We start from the raw sequence: 25,013 nt of genomic DNA, 5'->3' as shown, positions 1-25,013 counted from the left end.
TTGGTTGTTTTTACTCTTGTATGGGGTGGCTGTTCATTGAGAGGTGTGATTTTGTCTTGGGAAGGGGTTAGGCAGAATGCCCCCCCTGTATTCTTTATTATTTGCTCATTGATTTTAATAAAGGTTTAGGGGCCAACCCGGGTCCCAAGTAATATTCGGGTTAAAAAAAAAAAAAAAAAAAAAAAAAAAAAAAAATTCGGGTAGAGAATGAAAATCCTTGTACGGTTAGGGGTTTCCCAAATTTGACTTAGATTGATGGTTTAGCTTGACTACACTATTTTAAAGCTAATTTCTGATTTTACTGCATTGAACCGTATAACGTTTTAAAGCTGATTTCTGATTTTTACTACATTGAAAACTACTTTGCTTTAAAATAATTTCTGAATTTTGCTGCATTGGAACCTTCTCTGATTTAAAGTGAATTTTTTATTTTGTTGCATTGGAACCCATTCTGTTTTAAGGCTAAAGTTCTGATTTTTCCTTATTTTGAAAACCTATTATGTGTTAGAGTTTTGGAGCTATACTTAGGACCCAAATCACAAGACCCAATGTAGGTCAGATTAGGGTGAGATTTTGGGGTTTTTGACCTACTAGGAGTGAAACTAGATTCTGATTTGGGTCCATTTTGAGGTTGCTTCCTGTCATGATTGAGAAACTTCCATATGTTTGTTTTTGGTCTTTTTTGTCACAGTTGAGTTCTTCCTCAATCACTTTAATTCTGCCCAAAGTTCATGAACAAAGTTTAGGAGTATGTGAGTGCTACTTAGTGTAATTTTGACCAAGGTTTCAGTCTATTGTGACTGGTGGACCTTATGTTGACTTTTGAGGGAGTAGGGTACTGGTTTGGAAGGGTAAAATCCGTGAGTGGAGTACTAAACCAGGCCTCCATAATACAAATATGTCGGGACATAACTATAAACAATGTCTTAATAAATATACAAAGCATGACAGCAGAAATTTTTGCAATTTTCGATCTCAAATTTCTGCAAAGAAAGCGAACCTAATTGTGGGGCCAACTTGTTCTCCTTTTTGTCCCCCCCACCTTTTTGTGACTCGCCTTAGGTACAATTGCGGACGAAGTACCCCTCTCTTTTCGAGTTACAAGGTACGCCAAATTTCGGGGACGAAATTTCTTGTAAGGTTGGGGGAATGTTATACCCGCACCCAAACTACACCCTAATTCTTCGGGCCACGTTGAACTTTCATTGGTAGATGTTGCGACGCTGCCAACGGTCAACACCTGTGACCTTGAGCCGTAGCAGTCAGGGTGATAACTAGAATAAAAGGGTGGAATTTCGATCTAATGGGCGGTGTGACCGCGTGAAGGTGAGCATTTAATCCTTAAATATCATGTGTACGTGCTCCCTTTGTAACCCTCGAAAGGTGGGCCAAGCCCGGGCTCTAATGCCTTGGGTTTACCCTATTTCTGTAGGACTGGACCCTGAACTGAATTCACATTGGTGAGTCCACACTTGTTGTAAGGTTAATTTTGGGTAAAGTGTTGTGGGACCCCACCCTCTTCTATTCTATTTTTGTTGGGCCTTAAAAGTGGGCCCTATAGACCCAACTTAACCTAAAAATGGATTTTGAGACTTAAGGACCAAACAGCCAGGCCCGGGTTCACGCAAGGATTCACATCCAGGCTTGGATCCGGCCTTGTATCCGATGCGGGTCGGATACGAAATTTCAAGAATTTTGTCATTCACTAAAACTAAGAACAACAGTAATATTAAAGAGTTTATACCATATAATTGATGAAACTTAAAAGGAATAAAGAAATAAGTGTCTCGATCCAAGTGCCCCATTGGCACAGTCATCAACATCTAATCAACATCATAGATATTAGTCACCGATTGCACGTCAGCAACATCGAGCAAAACATATTCAAGAGAAAGAGCCACAGAGATTTCCACTAAAACATCACTTGCAACGCATCTAAAAAGGTTGAGCAAAGAGGGGGTAAGCTCCACTGAGCCTAGTGAGGGGATGGGGAACATGCAAACAATAACACATAGTCCATGATACATGAATTAATTAACAATGTTAGCCAATGTTAGCCACCTAGCAAACATGTCTAAGTCACTAGGTTCTTGCTGCTGCAACAACTCGGGACACATCATGGATCACTTATCTTATCACCACGATGCAACCTCAATTGTCTAAGACACTTATTTCTTTATTCCTTTTAAGTTTCATCAATTATATGGTATAAACTCTTTAATATTACTGTTGTTCTTAGTTTTAGTGAATGACAAAATTCTTGAAATTTCGTATTCGACCCGCATCGGATACAAGGCCGGATCCAAGCCTGGATGTGAATCCGTGCGTGAACCCGAGCCTGGATGTTTGGTCCTTAAGTTTCAAAATCCATTTTTAGGTTAAGTTGGGTCTATAGGGCCCACTTTTAAGGCCCAACAAAAATAGAATAGAAGAGGGTGGGGTCCCACAACACTTTACCCAAAATTAACCTTACAACAAGTGTGGACTCACCACTGTGAATCCAGTTCAGGGTCCAGTCCTACAGAAATAGGGTAAACCCAAGGCATTAGAGCCCGGACTTGGCCCACCTTTCGAGGGTTACAAAGGGAGCACGTACACATGATATTTAAGGATTAAATGCTCACCTTCACGCGGTCACACCGCCCATTAGATCGAAATTCCACCCTTTTATTCCAGTTATCACCCTGACTGCTACGGCTCAAGGTCACAGGTGTTGACCGTTGGCAGCGTCGCAACATCTACCAATGAAAGTTCAACGTGGCCCGAAGAATTAGGGTGTAGTTTGGGTGCGGGTATAACACTCGGTTGCTGAGTTGAGGGCCTTGAGGGACGGCTTGAAGTTGTGTCATGACTTAGGGTTCACCGACTTTGTAGTCAATTCAGACTCATCTGTCAGGGTTGGAATGGTTAATCAGAGGAGGTGCAACCTTTGGAGGGGTTTGACTGGTTCCAAGACACGATGGTTTTGCTGCGGTCTACGCGGCCTCTTGTTTCCTTTGCGTTTAGGGAAAGTAACAGGGATGCAGATTGGCTTGCCAACTTTGCTTGCTCTACAAAGTCCTCTAGCATCTTTAACTTTGGCAGCCCGCCTCGGGGATCTACAGCATATTCTTCAGGAGGACAGTGCAGGTCTACCCGTTCTCAGAATGTAGAGGCCTTTTCCTTTCTCTTTGTATGGGTTGGGGCCTAGTGGTTTGCTGAGAGCTTGCTCCTTAGGGTTGGGGTAAGGCGGTACGTCCCCCCCTTGTATTCTTTATTAAATTTATTGATTCTAATAAAATTCTAGGGGCTGGCCCGGGTCCCAGGTAATATTCAGGTTTTTTTTAAAAAAAAAAGTCTCTAGGTGGGACTTTTAAGCTCTTAGGTCTCTACTTCCTTGTTTTACTGCTGTACATGACAAATGGAGATGGAAATACCATACACTTGGGAGTTGGGATCACAATGGGGCAAACAAACTGGTGCTCAAGCCCTACCCTCTTGTGATGGTATTCCATGTTGGTTTTGCAGTTGGGTAAGGATTTTTAATATCTGCAGGGCCCAGTAATGCAGATCTAATCCCAAGCTACTAGTCAAGAATGATTTACAAACACAGAGTCTCTAATAAGAGAGAAAACTAAACAATTCAGTTCAGATTTAAGGAAGTAAAAGAGAAAATTTATATCCAACAGAGGACTGAACAGAATGGCCTGGTTCTCTAGTCGATTGGTCCTCTAAGAAGTCTGTACTTGCTGGGAAAATTTAAGAATGATCAAAGCAAAGAATCAGGGCTTGACTGAAGAAATCAAGTCCAGATACTAGAAATCTCATTATTTGAAGACCAGGATTGACTTTTATCAATCGAATTTCAGGGAACAACTAATATAAGGTTCATATAAAATTTTAGGCTGATCAGAGCAATAAAGAATTCAGATATAGTCATATAGCAATCTAAAGCTAACTGAAATAAATGGGGTAAACAATGGTGCCACAGACTATAAGCGAAGTGGTGAAAATTGGTTGCAGGATGTCACTAAACCAGTAGCTATATTAACAGTAGCACGAGAAAAGAAGGGGAAGAGTAGAAGAAGAAAACAGGGGAAGAGAAGAAACTAATTGGAAGAAGGATTATTTTTTTCTTCCAGTTGACTCTTACTGTTTATAAAAAAAAAAATAACGATAACACTTTCAGACGGTTAGGTATAATACTGGCAAAACCTGCACTGCATTTCCTGCCTCGCTGTGCTCCCTCCCAAATTTACAACATTTTTTCTCACCACACCGCTCTCTATTATTTGAATATTTTAATTTGACTTTGTGAATTGTAGGTGAAGCACTTTTGAGTTTCAAAACAGCAATTGTTAGTTCAGATGGTGTCCTTCTTCAGTGGAGACAAGAGGATGCAGACCCTTGTAATTGGAAAGGCGTGCAATGTGATAAAACCAAGCGAGTGATTTTTCTGTGAGTCTTACCTATCCAACAGCCTAATCTGCAGATCATCTTTTGGATTGAAGCCCTTGTTCATAGAGGCTCTGTACAAAAGCTATCTTTTATTTTAGTGCGAGTCTTTATTGTTATCATTTATGTTGGTTGGTTTTCATGTTCCAATGATGAACATATGCTTTTCAAAAGTAATGTGAGTTGATTTGCTGACATTTTTTGGAAAACATTCATGAAAATTAGAAACTTCAGTGAGCTGTTTGGTGGAAAATATCAATGATAGTTTGAATTTTCAAATTGCAGGGGTGTATTGATATTGTTTATGTTTTTTAATACTAAAATTGGGGAATTTTGTATTCAATTGACATGTGTTTCAATCTCAAAGTAATGGAATTTTCTGAGATTTCTGAAAGTTCACTGAAGTTTCAGATGATGGTTATAGCGTCATACATATCGTCATACATATCTTCTTTCCTGTTTTTTATGTGTTCACTTTGATGATCTTTGGTTGAGTCTGCTATGGTAAGCAATTATATTTGTTTTTATTTTTCTTTCTATTTTATGGTGCCTGAATTGATTCTTCTACATTTATTTTTCAGGACCCTTCCGTATCACAAATTGAGTGGCTCCATATCTCCTGAGATTGGAAAGCTAAATCATTTGAAGTTTCTGTATGTATTTCTTGAAGAAGTTCTAGTTGACATGGTTTTCTAGGTATTTGATATGTGGTTACCTTTTTTAGAAAATGTGCTTTTGATGCTCTGATAATGTGTGTTTGTTGTAGTACTCTTCATAACAACAATTTCTATGGAACAATCCCTTCAGAACTTGGCAATTGCACAGAGTTGAGAGCATTGTAAGTATTATCCCAGATTTAATAGATATGTAGCTTCTCCTGTTATTGTTGCAATTTGGATTGCAAGACACCGAACATCCAGGAATTGGTTCAAGTTGCATTTAGATCTGGTGGAGATGCTTTGACATCCTGAGTACTGAATCCTTGATTTCTGTGCTTCAATTATCATAACCATTAGGAACATAGAGCTGCTCCGAAAGTCATGGAGTATTATTTGAAGAGACAATAAAGAATTTGTTGATGTAATGAGAACCTAATCTGTTAGCTGGATCAATCATCGCTCACTGTCAAATTAATCGAAATCCTGCTGTTTTGGACTCCTGCAACTCAAACTGAGCCTCTGTGTTTTTTTCTTTTCAAATTTGTTGGATGAAAATGGGATATAGAAATCTTAAATTTCTGTTTTGTAATAGACCTAAATTTTCACAAAATATTCATGCAAGGTCTATGTAACTAATGATATCAGAGTTTAGAGAACCAGCAAGGAGAGAATAAGAGCTACTAGCAACCAAAATATATATTATGGAATACCGACTCTTAGCAGGGATCATACTAAGAGTGGAAGATTTATTACAACATAACCAACATTTAAAATCTCATTTTGTTTCGGTCTGACCAAAATTTCCGAGATGCCAAAATTTTGCACTGAAATATGGTATTTTTTCTGAGTTTTGCTTGGTCATTTGTGGGTGTAAAATGCCGAAATGACTAAAATAACCTAAATTTTGACGAATCCGTGCATTTTTTAGGCCGAAATTACCGAGATTTCTGAAACGAGATGACAAAAAATTCCAAAATTACGAAAAATTTTGAAATATTGCATTTTTTCAATTCGATGTTGCATTTTGTTTCGACGTGACCGAAATACTCAAAATATTCGAAATTTTGTCCGAAACAAAACGAGATTTTGAACTATGAATATAACTAAACAACTCCTAAGCCTAACTACCACAACAGACAATAAAGACAACTAATACTAAGCTATTAAATATGATCCTTTGGTACATGTTCCAGGGATGTTCATGGAACGTCACCCCACAACACACACTTTACCACTCTCCCTCAACCTTGAGTATATATATCTCCCATACCCAGCTTGGAACAACCATTAAGAAATGCAGGCTAGAACAATGCCTTCGTGAATATGTCACCAAGTTGATCGCTGGAGTTGACATACGGAGTCGAAATAAGCTTTTGCATAACTACATTTCTCAGAAAATGATAGTCGACCTCAATATGTTTAGCCGTCTCATGAAATACCAGATTACTGGAAATATAAACCACAATTTGATTATCACAATACATCTTCATAGGTCTCACTACTGAGAAGCCCAACTCTTGAATGAGAGACAACATCAATTCCTCTGCAGTATGCGACATATCTCTGTACTTATCTTTTTTACTAGACCGAGCCACAGTAGTCTACTTCTTATACCTCCAAGTCACAAAATTACCACCAACAAATGTGCAATATCCAGTACTAGATTGGTGGTCATCAGCAACACCAGCTCAATCAACATTAGAATAACCCACAATATCTGTGTGACCATGACATCAATATATAAGATGCATCCCTGTGAGCCTGCTTAGGACTCTCCATAAACTGACTAATAACTCCAATGGCAAAGGAAATCGGGAAGTGTAAAAGTCAAATAAATAAGCCTCCCAACTAGCCTTCTGTACTGATGTTTATCCAAGAACGCTTTGTCATCACAAATCACACGTCCTAAGTCTTGGATTAGGATCCATAGGATTATCAATAGGCTTACGGCCCGATATACCAGTCTCAGGTAGAAGATCAAAAACATATTTCCTTCAAGACAAAGTGACACCTTCTTGCAACAACTTAAATTCTACAAAAAAGTACTTGAGCATCCCTAAATCCTTCATCTGAAAATGCTGGCGTTGATATGCCTTGACATCTTCAATGCCAGACGAACCATACCATAAATTATAATATCATCAACATACACAACAACAATGATGACCTTGTCCCCACAACGACGAACAAATACATAGTGATCAGAGAAGCACTGAGTGAACCATAACCACCAACTACTTTTCTAAACTTATCAAACTAGGCACGAGGAGATTGTGTTAGCCCATATATGGCCTTGTGAAGACGACATACCTTGGACGCATTCTCCCCCTTAGCAACATACCCCAGAGGTTGCTCCTTATATACCTCTTCCGCACGATCATCATAAAGAAATGCATTTTTTATATCTAGCTGAAACAGAGGCCAATCAAGATTCACAGCCAAGGAGCTAAGGTCACGAACATAATTAAGACGTGCCACTAGAGAAAAGGTCTGAAAATAGTCAACACCATACATCTGGGTAAACCCTTTGGCAACCAAACGAGCTTTCAACTGCTTAATGGTTCCATCTGGTAGGTTCTTAACTGTGTACACCCAATGACACTTCACAAACTCCTTTTCACGCACACGCTGGGGGGGTGTTAAGTCAGTAAGAGACCATGTTCAACGATCTAGCAAGGCATTCATTTCAACATCTATAACATGTTTCCATCCTGGATGCAATAAGGCTTCCTGATACTTAGTAGGTACAAACACAATAGATAAAGACAAAGCAAAGTTGCGAAGTAAAGGTGGAACATGAGATACAGAAAAGAAATTGTGAAACAGGATAATAATATCAGACTGTTGAGTACAAGTACGAGTACCTTTATGAAGGGCAGGCACGTCAAGGGAAGGGGATCCCCGGGCAAAAGGTCTGATGAAGTAGAGGGCGGTAGTGAAGAATTTGCTTGGTCCGTTGAAGTCGACTTGGAATGACGCTTGTAGACCTGCAATTGCTTAGGTGAAGAACTGGTAATGGGAGAGTTGGAGGGGGAATAACTGCAGGAATTAGTGGACAAAATCAGAATCCATCTGACGACTTTCAGTAGTTTCAAAGAAAGTAACATCAACACTGATAAAGTGTTGACATGTAATAGGATCATAACATTTATAGCCTTTCTGAGTGTGAGCAACTGAGCATATCCTAGAAACACACTTGGTGATTTGTGGGTTCTTCTTGAAGTTTTATCACTTCCCAGAATTTAATAGCTGTATTAGGAATTCAAACATGGGAATTAAGTTCTAGAAGCACTGCTTTGTATTTGTTATGTAATCTTGGCTGTCTAGCACACCCAAGAGCTATGTGATGTTTTATTTCGGTCTGTCCCATGTCATGTTGGACTCCCCTCTCCTGCTCTACTGATCAACTCTATAATTTTATTAAATTAAATTATCAGTAGGTCTAATAGAAGAGCAATACAACTAAGTCAATCATCTAAGTGATGCCGAAGCATCTGAAGCTTCAAAGGATGTTGAGCCATTATTTGGGTCTATTTCATTCGTGTCTATCTTGAGGTCAGTTTTTGCAAGGTCAGAGGACGCAGAAGTCAGAACCTGTCCAATTGGCAATTTGGCAAGACTGGGCTGTCTTTTGAAAGCTTATTCTCTTAGCATTCCAACAATACCTAGATTTTGAAAATTAGAGCGGATGATCTTACTTGAGTAAGGGTGGATATACTAAACTTGTGACCTTAATGCAATATGCTATTTCTAGCCTTTCTTTCCATGTTTTCTGTTGTTGTGCTCTATTTCCATCTAGTCTTTTCTCGTTTTTTAGCAGAATATTTGTCTGAAAAAAAAAATCTATGTTTATATAGGTGCGAAATATGTATTTAGGAGCAGGTATGTGCACAGTACGTCTTTGTCAAATTACTATTGCTATTGACAAAGAGCAGCTAATTTCTCAATTATTGGGGTGGTGCTACTGATTAGAGATCGAGGGTAGGAAGATGAGGGCAGCAATGGGGAATGGGAGATTTAAGTTGACAGTGAAATTAATTTGATTTGATACAAGACTTGCTGCCCTCTTTCTTTATGAAGCTGTTTGGTGCTCCTGCTGTTCCATCAGAGGGTCAGAAGGTGCAGTACTTTCCATGGACAGCAACCAAAAATATGATTCTGACTACCACCAGAGGGTGTCGCTCTGTAATCTCTGGTTTTTTATTTGTGAGAGTGGAGGAAATTTATTTGCATTTCTACTGCATGTTTGGTTGTAAATTTGGGATGGTGTGCAAGGTAGTATGGGTATCAGGTATCGTTTTGAAGGGAAAATTTTAAGAGACATATCGTATTGGAGAGACGCAAGATACGCATGGAAATGACCAAGAAACGCATGGAATTGCTTAGGATACATGCAAAATACAATTTTAAAGCATAAAATACCATAAATAAGTAGTAATTAAATTCTACCATAAGATTTTAGATTGTTGGACCCAATATTAGGGCCCAAATTTTGTGTACTTGTGTGTGTTGTTTATTATATGCTGTACATCATTGCTTTATGTATGTATGCTGCATTATATGACATATTTCGATAGTATCCTGCATTATTAAATGGATTCTATATCAATAAATCTTGGCCAGGGTCTATAGATTTATTAGTGGGCTGTGTGTGGGTGGTCACTTTATTTATTTTCTATGTTATATAATTTGATTCTATTTCTGACCTGTTTATTTTTTTGTATACAAGCTTTTGGTACGTCGTGATGCATGGAATCACATGTATTTGTATTAAAAATATATAAAAGAGAGAGAAAAGGGGGCTGAAATCGTCGAAACCCCACTTTAATCCCTGATGGTGTGCTAGATGGAGTTTGGCCAAATTAGGATTATGTGGATAATATATGCCACTCCCTTAGCCCTAGTGGCGAACTGTTATGGATTCTAATCCCAGCTGATTTCATAGAAGTGTCTGAGGCTGTCGCTTCAAGCTCCAGGGAATTTGAGAGCGTGGGTGCTGCAAAATGCTAATACACAGTCTGAACATATCTCCTAGACTCCTACCCTTATACATAATATTGCATGCTCTTGTAATGTGTCCTTGACCTTTTATACAATATTAAAGCCCCTTTGCTCCATTTCTGCCTTCATGGTAAAAATTTGTCTCTTGTATATAGTTGTCACTATGACAAGGTGATGCTAAGCAGTCTTGGCGTCTATGCGACTAGGGCATTACTTATAAAATGAGGGGTGTTTAGGTGTAAATATATTAGAGTTATTTCTCTTGGTTTTAATTTCAAAGAGGGTCTCTTGTGTAAAATACAAAATTTGGTCCCTTTTTTTTATAAATATGAAAGGATTAATATGTAAAATAAGAAAATACTTACCTTTAGTTATAAAAGGTAAGGTGTGCTACCTAAAGAGTTGGGGTGTTTGTGTAAAGTATTCAATTTTTAAGATGGGTTTATGTAAAATGTAAAGTTTTTTAGGGGGTTTATGATATACTAACTTTTGGGGGAGTATTTATATGTAAAATAAAAAACTTATTTCCTTTACTGAAAAATTTTGAAATATAATATTTTAAATTTATGAAACAACTCTTGTTGGAGACTTGTAGGACTGTCTTCTTTCCCTTCTGTTCCTTGATGTTGGACGACCAATGGAGATTGGTTAGGGACAGTTCCATCAGCTGCAAGGACAGGTAGGCACTTTCTTCTTCTTTTGGCTGCCTGGATGGATGTAGCAGCGGTAAGTGCTGCTGCTTCTTCTTCTTCCTTCTCCTCCTCCTTTTTTCCTTTTCCTGTTGCTGCTGTTGTTGTAGCTCTAGTGGCGGCATTAATGGTGCTGCTACTTCCCTAACTCTCTTTCTGTCTCGTTTGCTTCTTCTGCCTTTTGCCCTTTTTCCTTCTGATTTAACCTCTTTTATTTTTCACCTCCCTTGGGGTCATAGTACAAAAATTCGTTTCTTGTCGGTTGAAATCTCGGAAATTTCGAGTATTTTGGTTGAGCCGCAACGAAACATAAATTCGAATTGAAAAAATAAACAATTTCGATTGAAATTTCAGACATATACCGAAATTTCGACTGTTTGTAACATCTCTCCGAAATTTTGGCAAGATGTTACAAACTCGCTTTAAAAAAGGACAAGGTCTCGTGAGTCTCGGTCAAAATTTGAACTGAGAGCTCCCAAGCCTTGGTTTTGTCCTCCCATTTCTTCCTCTTTCACTTGTTATTGGTGATTTTTTATTTCTTCTTCGAATCTTCGCCGCATCTATGCCGGAATCACTTAGGGAACACATAGTATTTCTTCTCCATCCATTCCCAGTTTTGAGTACGTCTCCCACTCACAGGGACGTAGTGGATCGTCTTTTGTGGATGACATCTTCTCCTATCCAACCCACCAGTCGTACCCGTACATGCTCCTTGAGTCATGATATCACAGTGGATCAGTGGGTAGTTCTTCATACTTTGGTGACCCATATCCTAGGATTGGTTACCTTCAGCATGTCGATGATGCAATTTACATAGCAACTGTGGAGGACTATACTCTTTTCTTCTCCCAGACTATGACTTGACATTTATATGCCCTACAGTCAGAGAACAATGCACGTTGGCTACATCGGACTATGAGTGGGGTCGATCCTGGACGGCGGAGTAATTATTATTAGTAGACATTTGAGTCACTTGATGACTAGTTGACTTGTATTAGGATATTGATGTCATCTTGTTATTGTACTTAATATTATGACTTATGAGTCAATGACTTTATGTTTCCTAGAGAATTTACTTGTTTAAATTGCTTATTAATTATTATGTCCTCTAGTACTTAAAGTCTTAAACAATGTGTATGTGTAATTAACTAAGTTATACATTCGGATTCAACTGTATAGTGCCAATTAAGGGTGTAAATCCAAAAGACCACTTTGGCTGATATTTTTGCAATTTAAACATTTACACGTGTTTATATAGCCTAAAATAGGGTTTCCATGAAGTTTCAGGCCTTAATTTGGCTTAAAACCCATCGAAATGATCAACTGAAATCTTATAGAAAAAATACAATATTTCAGTCAGACCAAAACACGAAACAAAATGAGATTTTAAACCTTGCTTGGGGTTTCCTCTTTTTTGTCTTTTTCCCTTGTTTTTCCATTTACGGCACCATGACAAAAGCGGTCGGTCAACTTGACCTTCACAGATCTTGCCTGGATGCCAAGGTGATGCCTTGGCAACTATGGTCTTGTAAAATTAATATGTAGTACATCAATGAAGCATTTAAGATTTTTGCTTCTCAAGAAACCTAGAGGGCTTGCTCTCATCACAGTTTTGATCCATTTATTTGGTTTGCTCACTTTGAGGCTGATCAAATATTTAGCAGTGCCTGTTCTTGCAGAAACCTAATTAGAATAGTTTTTTTCTGCTGAAATGTTTTTTTAATACCAACACTTCTTGCATATATAAGCTTAAGTTTCATGAAAATTTTTTGATAGAGGTTTCAAAAATGTGGTGGTTGTTGAATTATCTATCCCAAAAGCTTAAGCTATTATTAGGTGGAGAGGCCCAACTGATATGTGAAGTCATCCAAGGCCCCTGACTTGGTCAATATGCGATATGGGATTATTCCTAACATTCCCCTCACGTGTGGTCTCTCATGAGTGCCCTTTATACGTGGGGTGGGAGGAGTTATTTTTTGATGGCGGTTTTGATACCACTTTGAATTATCCAACCCAAAAGCTTAAGCTGTTAGGTGGCCGTCTAAGGCCTCAAAGTTAGTTGTGTAGGATTATTCCCAACACTATGTGTGGCTTCTATTTTAGGTGGTCGCACATGGATGTTTAGGACTGGTTTCATGTATGACATCGAATAGAGCTGATTGGAGGGCAGGGGTCCATGTAGCCGACCTCATTTAGGTAGGATATTGCTGAGTTGTCGCCGACTTTGGAAGGATCCATTTAGCCGACCAAGGCTGAGTTGTTGTTTTGTTGTTGTTTGCACATGGATGCATCATATTGTAGTGGACTTTGAGGGTTTGATATCAGGTTGAATTATTTAGCTCAAAAGCATAAACTATTAGGTGGAGAGGCCCAATTGGTATATGAAGTCATCCAAGGTCCCATGCGTAGTATTTATCAGATTATTTCCAACAGTTAGACTTTAAAGTATAGGGTACGTGATGTAGACCGAAATATGAAGAAAAAGAGGCCAAAACACTGTTCACGTGAACAGTATCACAGCCTGTTGGAATATGTAATCCAGAACACCGTGGGGGTATTTTGGTCCCTTTGGGGTTAGTTTATTTTTTATGTTATTAAGTGTAAGTCGGCTATGTGGGTTTTAGTCCCACATCGCCTATTTTAGTCTCTTGTAACTTTCTCCAATAGAGGGGCTTACCTATCAATTAATATAAGCAATTATTCTCTCATTCTCTCTTTTCTCTCTTCTCTGCTCTCTCTAAGGTTACTGGTTACAGGTCCTAGGTTTTCTACATGGTATCAGAGCTGCTGTAATCAGTGACTGATTCTCTCTAAAAATTTGCAGTTTTGAGAGTCGTTTCAAGGTTCTCCGATTTATGGAGAAACCCTAGTTTATAGAAAGAAAAGAAGAACTAGGGTTTCCTGCTCGTTTCATCCTTGTTTATTCATTTATTTGGAAATCGTGTGGTTATACATTGAAGGCTTGCGGTTTCTAGTTCTGGAAAATTTCTGCAGTGTTAAGGGTTCTTGGTGTGCCACTGCTGCGATTATTTATTTTCAAAAGCTGAAATCGATGGTGCCTGCATCTCTTCGATTTCTATTTTTTTCTTCCACCCTTGTTTGTTGGCCTTTTCTGGTTTGAAGAATTGTTCGATGGAGTCCGTGGCTGCTACTGATCTGGATTTCTAGTTGAAGAATCCTGCTGCTGATTTCTGGTTATTGCGGAAATCGATTGCTGTTGTTTATCCTTTCATCTGGAGGTTGAAGGGCTTGCTTTGGATATTTCTTTTATTGCTGAATGGAGTTGCCGCAACTGAAACTCTAGAATCTTGGCTCTTGTTAATGCTCCTACAGTGAGAATCGAAACCAAATCAGGTCTGGTTCTCAGATTACCGCCCTAACTTGTTTCAGCCACACTCTGTTGGCATAATACCTAAAATCAGGGACTGTCCTTGGGTGATCTTGAGAGGCCTACATGTTACGAAGCCTTGCCTAAAATTTAGGATCGAACAGATCAAAGGTGAGAAAATTCTCTTCTTCAAAGTCGAGTCTGGTTTCGTTTCTGGTTTCGGATGTGGCCAAAAGTTGAAGGTGACTATGCTTCCTTCTCTCACGGTAGCGGTGAGGCCTACAGATTACGAAGTCTTACCCAAGATTTCAGGTTGAAAAAAGCCCTATTTGCTAAGATATTCCCTTCGAACCAGGTCTGGTTCCGTGACTTTCTCTACCCTTCTTTGTGTCATGAGGTTGAAGAAGACCTTCTTCCCACGATTTCTCTTCATCTTGGTTAGTTTTATTTTGAGTTTCCATTAATACCCCTCCCTACTTCTCTAATCCATCCCTTGTCCATATTTTATCATACCTTCCCAGTTTACCCTTTTGCCTAGTTGGGTTTATAATTGGATTTCAATTTAATTGCAATTCTGCCATTCCCCAACCAATAAATCTAATTCCCTACATGACCCATTACTTTCTTATTTACCAAGGGCCCTTTGCAAAATTCTGGTTATTTACGGAACTGCCATTACCTTTTAATACATTCCCCTATTTGACTACCCAATTGACCCTTGCAAAATTCTGGTTATTTACGGAACTGCCGTTACCTTTTTAATACATTCTCCTATTTGACTACCCAATTGACCCTTGAAAATTCTGGTTTATTACCAGTTTGCCCTTTGGCTTGGATTGTATTTAAAAGTGGATTTCCACCAAATTACAGTCATGCCATCCTTTTTTCCAACACCATTCCCTTTCAATAATTCTAATTCCTTTCATATCCCAAAACATACCTTTGGCATATACCCATAACCCCTTTGGAAGTTGATGGTATTTTCTAAATTGCCATTTCTTCCTTTTCCATTACCCTTAGCACTTCTTGGAAAAATCTGGAATATTATGTTTTTGCCCTATCTCTTACATCATCTCTGTTATGTCCACATGTACTACACGTGAGGGGGGGATTATGTACAGTACATCTGCAGACATTGCAGAACGTAGAACTTGCAGGAACATTGGTACAAAACATAGAAGATCAGTGTTTTCCACCATTGCTATTGGGTATCCTTTGTTATTGGGTTGAGTTTGCCGTAAGGGGAGATTGAAGTATTGAAGAGTATTGAAGATATTTGGTTGTTGCCTATTTGAGGACTTTCAGTTGGGTTGATACAGTTTTTTTCCGTTGCTTGATTCAGTTTGTCTCCGGTGCTTGCTGCTCTAGTTATTTCACTTCAAGATTCTATGTCATTATGACAATCTGAGATTCATCATTGGATAGCTATTGAAGATGGTTGAAAGCTGCCTTTTTTTGGAAGACATTCCAGTCCCGGTTTGCTGATCATGTCTGTCCAAGTTTTGAAGATCTATTTTTTCAAGTTCTTGAAGGTTTATTTGGGAGCTGTATTCATATGGCAAATTGGATTCTGCTGCAACTTAGTTTTTTTCCCATTTTGTTCAAGTTGGGCATTAGTACTTTATATGCGCCAACTTGAGGGGGAGTGTTAGCATTATTATGGAGTTCTTTTTTATTTAGTTCAAGCTGGATTTTCTTTCTTCTCTTATTTGTACAATCCAGCTGAGGGGAGTGTTGGAATATGTAATCAGAATACCGTGGGGTATTCGGTCCCTTTGGGGCATAGTTGTCACGGCGTATCGGCGATCCAAGTCGGTGGAAGGGTGTCACGTCGATATATCGACATGTCGCCCGCCATGGCGTTGCCATGGCGAGCATGTCGACCATGTTTAATTTTTTATTTTCTATATTTTTAATGTCATTTAGTATGCTATAATATATGTCCTATAACATCAAAAATCAACATGAAAGTGTACTACACTACTACTAATAAACTATGCCACTATGGTTTAATTCATGAAAGTGTAACTAATATCCATTAGTGTATATGAAAGTATGAAAAATTGAAAATATAGATTAACCTATCAAATAATTGAAAGCAATAGTAAAAATCAAATAATAGGCTAACCTGTTTACTGAAGCTTGATAGCAAGTCTTTCTTTAGTGTATGTGATTTGGAGCAAAGCATCTAAGCTATTAAATGGTTAAAAAAAAAAAAAATTTAATCTAACTTTTATATGTACAAATATCGACCGATATGCCAACATATCGTGGTATGGCGTCCATGGCGACGCCATGGAAGCCATATCGAATGATATATTGACATCCACCATGGCGTAGCTCGATATGCCACCTCTCCCAGCGCCAGGACGCCATGGCGGCGCCATGGCGACGCCATGACAACTATGCTTTGGGGTTAGGTTATTTTTTATGTTATTAAGTGTAAGTCGGCTATGTGGGTTTTAGTCCCACCTCGCCTATTTTAGTCTCTTGTAACTTTTCCCTCTATTATAAATAGAGGGGCTTACCTATCAATTAATATAAGCAATTATTCTCTCATTCTCTCTTTTCTCTCTTCTCTCTCTAAGGTTACTGGTTACAGGTCCTAGGTTTTCTACACAACCCCTTATTTTGCCTTGGTGTGAATGCTACTAGAAGATCTTGTGGGGCCTAAAATCAGTTCGTGTGAAGACTTTTTAGAAGGGTCAATTTTGTCTGTGGGGAAATAGGAGTTTAGTTTAGTTTCTATTTTTAGAATTATTCTCTTAGATATTTTGTGATTGTCTATTAAGCAACCTTAGCTCTTTAGTTTCTAATTCCAGATTTAGAAAGTAGGCTTAGCTTTTATTTAGAATTTTCTATTTTTAGTTTGTTTCCTTTTCTTACAAGTTTCTAATTTCCTCTTGTAAGGCAAGCATAGCTGCCCATAAATATGTAATGCCCTTAGAGGTCCCCTACCAATGATGTAGTGAATGATTGAGTATTGCTTTGAGCAAGTTTCTTATCCCATTGTGAGAATGAAGGGAAGAGGGCCTGGATGGTGAGAGCCGAATGTCCTTATCCTCCCCCCCCCTTTCTATCTTCTTCCATCATCTTCTCTTGCCCTGCTCGATTCCCCCTTGTTACTGCTGCTACTTGTGATTGTTGCATGTGCTGTGAAGACTTCTTGATAATGTAGTCATTGATTGGTAGAAGACCAATTAAGAGCCAGTACCATGATCTGTTATGACTTATGAACAGGTGAATCGGCTAGGTCAAAAATGGGGTTTTTGGTGAAATTAGGGTTAGGGTTTGATGTATGGGTTATGTCAAGTTGAGGTAGGGGAGTCTATCAGTGAAGATCCTGAGATATTTTGATGGCTGGAAGTAGGTTACATTAAATAGATAGCGAGTTAGGGTTTCGGGTTTTGGTAAAAGGGAAAAGATGAATTTCTAGGGTTTGTCTGGACAGAAGGTAACCAAACTTGAATGGTTTTCTTAGGAGGGTATAAGGGATAATCGGTCAGATTTGTAGACTTTGCTGACGGTTGGTTTGGGCTGGGCAGAAATTAGGGTTTCAGGGGTTGGGATGGGCAGCAAGGGAGATCGAGTTTTTCTTATGGGCAGGGGGTGTTGTGGTTGAAGTTTGATGAAGTTCTGATGGCTGGTTAGGTCTGTGGAGAATTTAGGGAGTGGGAAAACTGAAAATAACAAAGGGGAAAACTAGGGTTGGGGTAGTAGAGGATTAGAAGAAGAAGGATGGGGATAGGGATGTCTCAAACTTATTGTAGTTGCCGATTACTCTTGGCAGCAGCTTGTTTGAGGATGAAACTTGAATAAAAATTGGATATTTAACTGGAACTTCAAAGAAATCTTCAAGTAACTTGAAGGAGAGAGCTTCAAAAGAACCACCTGGGCTTCACACCACAAGGTGTCGATTGGATCAAACACCAATCCCACCAGCTTTGATCAAACACAAAACAATTCTTCGAAAAAGAAACATAGATGCAGAGCAGCAATAGCAGATTTTCAAAAATTCAGAGGTGAGAGTAACTCCCCCACCGAATCGTTTATTTATAATGGCCAAAGGCCCAATTCCTATGCAGCCTTGGAGTGTAAATACTCCTAGCTGGGTAACTTTAATATCACCTCCCTTGACTAATTCATTGGGAGGTGTGGACCCAAAGAAAGACAAAAATTACATTAAAAACAAAAAGGTGACTTAAGTCACTTAAATTAAACCACCGGTACAAACTAGTTTTGGACCGGTTCATTTTAAACATGAAAATAAACTAAGTATACAGCTAATCCCGTATGCAACCTATTTACCCCTACTTTAGGTCCATAAAAGTGACCTATTACATTGAAAACCTATGGGACCAAAGGCCCCACATATATATAACCTAACTTTAGACTTATTCCCATCAAAATAAGCCTCTTTTGGTGATGTATCTGTATCACTTGAAGGCTTGAATCCATCTCCAGTCATCTTAAGGACTGCTGCTGTGGCATACTACCCAGAGTAGGCCTGGACAATCTTGCGGCTCTGCTGTTCTGCCCTGTTTCTCCAGTAAACTTCAAGTCTCAATTTCTCTGCAACCTGAACTCAGTTTCAACAGAGATTTGGAGGGTTGAATCACACAACCAAGGGCTACACTCGATCCCTGATTTGGAGTCCAAACTCCCACTGGTTTGCAAGATCTCAACAAACCTTCTAATTTTGAATCTCCAGTAAACTTCGAGTCTCAATTTTTCTGCAACCTGAACTCAGTTTCAACAGAGATTTGGAGGGTTGAATGAATCGCACAACCAAGGGCCTCGATCCCTGATTTGGAGTCCAAACTCCCACTGGTTTGCAAGATCTCAACAAACCTTATAATTTTGAACCTGTCCCATATCTCAGCAACCCTTGATCAGAATTGACTAAGGTTTGGAGGGATTTTCATTGCTGCCTGGGCCTTCACTCGATTCCAGTTTGAGCACCTGCTACTGGTTGGTTTGGCCTGTAGCACTTACTTTGTATTTTGGAGGCCTACCTTCTAATTTCAAGTCCAACTCATAACTCAAGATTCAGCCATCAGAATTGGTTGCAATTTGAAGCACAAGACCTGATCAACCTCACCTCCACTCGACCTAAGTTTGGTGAAGTTCAATTGGCTGGTTTGCTTAGAATGACTTACTTTCTATCTTCTGTTGTGGTTTTATTTGGGGCTAGGTTAACCCTAATCTAGTCTCACATTAGTACGTATCTATTTGGCTGGCTCCATCTTGTCACATGTAAGGAGCGCTGAAGGGAATTGATTAATTTAATTTATTTTAGAAAGAAGTGCAAGCTTTTGTGATCATGATTGTTGACTAATTTAATATCTTATCAAGTATGGTAATTAAAATTTTAATATAGATTCATTAGCCCTATTATACATTCCTGTTAATGTCCACGTAATTTGGTTGAAATTTGAAGTAAAATTAATTGCTATATTTGGTAGTTTTTGAGTTAGTTACATCATCATTGTTGGTAATGATTAGAAATTTTTTTCTTATAATCTATTTGAATTGCATGTTACTTCCAACCAGACAGAGTTTGAAGTTGATAAGCTGTTCCATTTAATGGGGAAAATGATTTCCTATTCAATTTTAATTCCAATAATGCGAAAAGCAACTCTAAGATATTCAGAAGCTTAATTATGTGTTCCTTTTTCAGAAATTTGCAGGGTAACTACTTAAGTGGTTTAATTCCCGCTGAACTTGGGGATCTTTCAGATCTTGAAGCCTTGTGAGTTTCACAGTCCTTTTTCCTGGTGTCATGCTTTTTTTTTTGTTGTTTTACGTGAGAAGTCTCATTAGCAATGCTGAACATTTGATGGGGAAAATGTGGTTTAATGGAACCTCTGCTTGTGTCAGGGTATACTTCTTGTATACCATATTCAGAATTTCACTGGGCAGGGTGCTATTGATGCATGAACTCTAACATTTAAACTCAACTCAATCCATCCCCCCATTTATTTGACGTAAATGCCCTTGTGATCCCAATCTATTAGATGTAATGTTTGATAGCACCTACCTTGTCAGTGACCTTTTCTGTTTGTTATAATTGCTTTTTTGTCATAAAAAGTTATTCATTTGTTCATTATTCAGCGTGATGAAACTGGGATTTATAGAAGTTTTCAACTGATATTCTTAGGGATATCTCAAGCAACTCTCTTAGTGGATCTGTTCCTTCATCACTTGGGAAGTTGTCCAAGCTTTCAACCTTGTGAGTATCTTAATTTTGCTTACATAAGTTAATCTTGGTAGGAGTTGTATGTATTAGTGCGTAATATTGAAATTCTCTCCAATGTTTTGAAGCAATGTGTCTACCAACTTCCTGGTTGGACATATACCATCTGAGGGTGCACTCAGCAAGTTCACTGAAAACTCGTGAGTACTGTTTTGGTAAAATAGTAATCTTAACTATGGACTCATGGTTCTGATACCATTCCAGACATTGACGACTGTATTTTTGTCAGTTTTGTTGGAAATCGTGGCTTATGTGGGACACAAATCAGTGTGAAATGCAAAGACGATCTGGGAGATCCTTCATCACAGTCTCCATCACCTATTTCAGGTAGAACGCGTAGGAAATAGAGATGATCATTCTTTTTTCCAATTAATAACAATGATAGTTTTGTTTTATGCAGTTTCAGAGGCTGGATGCATTGTGGACAATAGTAAATTCTGATGCAGTAAATATATGATGTGGGATATGTTCGAGTATAATTTGATATGATCATTGAAAAATATTATGAAAATTTTGGCATATGTTAAAACATATTACTATCCGTTCTTTATTCAAGTTATTAATATTCAAATAAATTATAACTAAAAGTGAAAAGTACGGCAAATATTCATGAATAGTATTGCCTAGGGAGGTTCCATCACCTTATAAGGCCAATTCGGCAGCTTGCAGCCCAAGCTTACATTGAGTTCTGTTGGCAACAAAGGAGTTCAAACGAGATGGTGGATGATTTGACAAAGCATGACCTCGAAGCAGGTCTGGGAACTCTAGTCCTTTGTGACTTGTAGTTAAAGTCCAAGCTCTATTTTGGGTGGGGTTGTGGATGTTTGTCCTGCTGAGAAAGGCTGGTTGTCTTGTTGTACTACAATGTGTTCTGTATCTCCTTGTAACCCTAGTTTTCTTCTTCTTTTCTTCATCAAAATCTGTTATTTATAAAAAAAGAACTATACATTTTCTTTTGTGTGGCAGAAAAGTGTCAAATCTCCAAATTGGATCTCCACTTACTTTCAAAAATTGATGTGTTATACATGTGAATTTGTTTGTTGACCATACCCATTCCACAGTTCTCTGTCCAGTTCCTATGTACAAGTAGATCTTTGCTCTTTCCTTTCCCTTAAAAACTATTCTATTCTTCTCCTTTCATGGAGTCTGGTAACAGTATACGGTATCATGTTCCATACTACCTTCACTTGTAGGAAGAGTAAGCTTTGGCCACTTAGTAAACCAATATTTTAGGCCAGGGAGGGGGGAGCCATGGTCAAAGGGCCCACGAAATACAAACATAAAATCAAAGCCATTTCACACTTCCTGAGTATTTGAATTGAAGTCTTCGTAGCCCTGTAACACAGGCTGCATCTAATAGCCAAGGAGAATCCTCTACTCTTGAACTGCACAAGATTTGATAACTTCTTTAATGATATCATCCATGCAAAGACACTAATAGCTTCTTTAAAACTAACATCCATGCAAAGACACTAATTGTTGATGGTACAGGACATTGTTAGATTACGGTCTGTGATTTCTGAATCATCTCCATATTAGATTTGAAATTACTCCACAGAAAACTGCCCTTTCACACTATTCTTATATCTCCTTTTTCCCTCTGTTGATTCATCCCATTATGTAGCCTTTGCAATTGGTCAGCGTCTTGGACTAGTTCGTAATCCCTTAGATTTCTCCCACACAAGGGCTCCCGTACAATGGAACCATTGGATATCTCTAATACTTGATTTATATTTGCCCCTTTCTGTGATTTCAGCATATACAGCTGTGGCAAAATTTTGCGTGACTTTCCTTCTTCCAATTATTTGTCCTCCCAAAATCTGATTCAGGAACCATCTCCTAGAGTGAAAGCAGAATTGGCTACGAAATCGCCATGAAATTTCATAATTGATCTCCATACTGACACCAAAAGGATCCCTTACCACAGATTTCATGTCCCAACTACACAGAATAACACAATATTTGCAATTGATCACCTCTTTCCATAAAGACAGCTCCTCACTGCTAAGCTCCACAGCCATTTAGTTAGGACTTTATTCATTAACCTTGGCATGCAAATACGTAGCCTTGCATACAAATTTCCACTTAACCAAATGCTCCAAAGGTTGAAAATGGAGTATAATTGTGGAATCAAGTAACATTATAAATGAGTCAATTTTTTTGACCTAAAAAGATGTCAAGTGACTCAAGTGTTCAAGCCTGGTGGGAAAGCCTCTTGTATGTTGTTAAGAAAATCTTGTGTTTGAGATCGCACAATTCATTACTTTATGGCAAAAGTTTTCTGGCCTGTGCAGTCTAGAGGGGTATTTGTGAACTCTGAAGGTTGAAAATGGAGTCTAATTGTGGAATCAAATAACACTATAAATGAGTCATTTTTTTGACTTAAAAAGATGTCAAGTGACTAAAGTGTTCAAGCCTAGTGGGAAAGACTCTTTATGTAGTACAGAATTGAAGACTTCAATCAGTCCCAGAATAGGATCTTAATTCAGGGGGTGATTTAGGCTGATGGAAATAGGGCTGGAATGATAGGAAGGGTTAAGGAGTAGGTCTAGGGTTAGGTTAGGGTGATGGAATAGGTCTGAAACAGTAGGGAACTCAAAGGGTTAAACAAAAATCAAATCAGCAGCAGGCAAGATTTTAGGTCTCGGTTTCGTCCCTGGTTTTGCCAGGCCACGAAATCGAGTTCTGCCGAGGAGATCTCGGTGAGTTGGTGTATTTTTTCCCTTCTGGACTCGGTGGTGGGTTTCGGTGGCCATATGACCAAGGTAGGTCCTGAAACTGGACATCCACCCTATTTTAGGCCTTCTAAATACAATGGAAACATTAGTTTTTACAGTTTCAAACCCATAATTGTACTTTGACTTCGGACCCTAGGTTGGTATTCTACAACGTAGGTGAGCTCTACCTTAGGCTATTCCACATAATATTTAGAACACATATAATTAAGTAGAGGTGTAAAACAACTTGATTAAGCGTTAGGAATTAAAAAACATCAAGCCATAAACCATTTAAGCATTAGTCATTATATTCATAATCATACATGTAGAAATTAGTGAATGGCTTGATTGATCAATGAGATCAGTCAAGCTCTCTATTTATAATAATAATAATAATAAAAGAGATTACAGAGGGAAACACTGTTCACGTAAACAGTGCCACAGCCCAAATATAACTCTAATTCTAACTAGTTAAATAGAGCTAGAATAGAACTAGGAAAGGGAAAATAACTAAAATAGAAATAACACCCCATGGGTCGATCTTATATCATGGATCGACCCATGTCACACGTAATACCCAAATACCCATATTCCAACACTTCCCCTCAAGTTGGCGCGTAGATATCAGTCATGCCCAACTTGCACACTAGAGGTTGAAAAACTTTTCCACTTAAGCCTTTGGTGAACACATCAGCCAACTGTTCCCCAGATTGCACATAAGGAACACAAACCATCCCCTTATCCAGATTCTCCTTGATAAAATGATGATCAATTTCAATATATTTCGTCCTATCATGCTGCATTGGATTATGGGCAATGCTTATTGCTGATTTACTGTCGTAGTAGAGTCACATAGGCAGAGTAATAGGAATACTCAAATCTTGTAATAAAGTCTTGAGCCACAATAGTTCACAAATACCAAGAGCCATAGCTCTAAATTCAGCTTCTGCACTAGAACGGGCCACCACTGTTTGCTTCTTGCTGCGCCATGTAACACAATTTCCACCCACAAATGTACAGTAACCTGTGGTGGATTTTCGATCATGGGAACCAGCCCAATCTGAGTCAGTGTAGGCCTCAATCTGTAGATGATCATGACGAGAGAATAATACTCCTTTAGCAGGAGCCAACCTCAAGTATCTCAAAATCCTGAATACTGCTTCCAGATGATTAGACCGGGGATCATGCATAAATTGACTGATAAGACTCACAGCATAGGCAATATCAGGCCTAGTGTGAGATAAATAAATTAGTCGCCCAACTAGCCTCTGATATCTCCCTTTGTCCACTGGTTCACCATCAGTGTCTCGGAAACGAGCATTTACCTCAATGGGGGTATCCACAGGAGAACAGCCTAACATGCCAGTTTCAGAAAGAAGATCTAGAGTATACTTGCGTTGAGATAAGAACAGCCCTTGAGAAGAATGGGCCACTTCAATCCCTAGAAAATAGCGAAGTATGCCTAGATCCTTAATCTCAAATTCCTTGGCCAAATAATTCTTCAACTTGGAAATTTCAGCAGGGTTATTTCCAGTTACAATTATATCATCGACATATACTAGGAGGAGAGTAATAATGCTGCCCGATGTCTTGATAAATAAAGTGTGATTTGCATTGCTTTGTTTATAACCAAATGTCAACATCGCTTTCTGAAAACGACCAAACCATGCACGTGGTGATTGTTTCAGACCATACAACGCACGCTTAAGTTTACAAACCTTGCCATGAGTTGCAGCAGATGTGAACCCAGGAGGGACATCCATATATACCTCTTCCTCTAATTCACCATGGAGGAAGGCATTTTTAACATCAAGCTGCTGTAAACTCCATCCTAAGTTCACAGCACAAGAGAGAATTACCCTGATAGTGTTCATTTTGGCAACAGGTGCAAAAGTCTCCAAAAAATCTATCCCATATGTCGGAGTAAAT

General features: G+C 38.7%; 1 protein-coding gene across 2 annotated transcripts in view; it reads left to right on the top strand.

The window, feature by feature from the left end:
• Window positions 1-25,013, top strand: part of LOC122645809 (LRR receptor-like serine/threonine-protein kinase FEI 1) — a 73,552-nt gene that overhangs the window by 34,237 nt on the left and 14,302 nt on the right. For both annotated transcript variants that reach the window (XM_043839175.1, XM_043839176.1), the window contains exons 4-10: window positions 4,305-4,437; window positions 5,016-5,087; window positions 5,201-5,272; window positions 19,792-19,863; window positions 20,272-20,343; window positions 20,436-20,507; window positions 20,597-20,694. In XM_043839175.1, coding sequence (XP_043695110.1) covers window positions 4,305-4,437; window positions 5,016-5,087; window positions 5,201-5,272; window positions 19,792-19,863; window positions 20,272-20,343; window positions 20,436-20,507; window positions 20,597-20,694 — 591 coding nt within the window. The remainder of the gene's footprint in view (window positions 1-4,304; window positions 4,438-5,015; window positions 5,088-5,200; window positions 5,273-19,791; window positions 19,864-20,271; window positions 20,344-20,435; window positions 20,508-20,596; window positions 20,695-25,013) is intronic.

This window comes from Telopea speciosissima, chromosome 11 (assembly GCF_018873765.1).
Source record: "Telopea speciosissima isolate NSW1024214 ecotype Mountain lineage chromosome 11, Tspe_v1, whole genome shotgun sequence".
In the NCBI taxonomy this organism is placed as follows: domain Eukaryota; kingdom Viridiplantae; phylum Streptophyta; class Magnoliopsida; order Proteales; family Proteaceae; genus Telopea; species Telopea speciosissima.
Note: the sequence above shows the minus strand (reverse complement) of the source record. Positions and strands in the feature narration are given on the sequence as shown.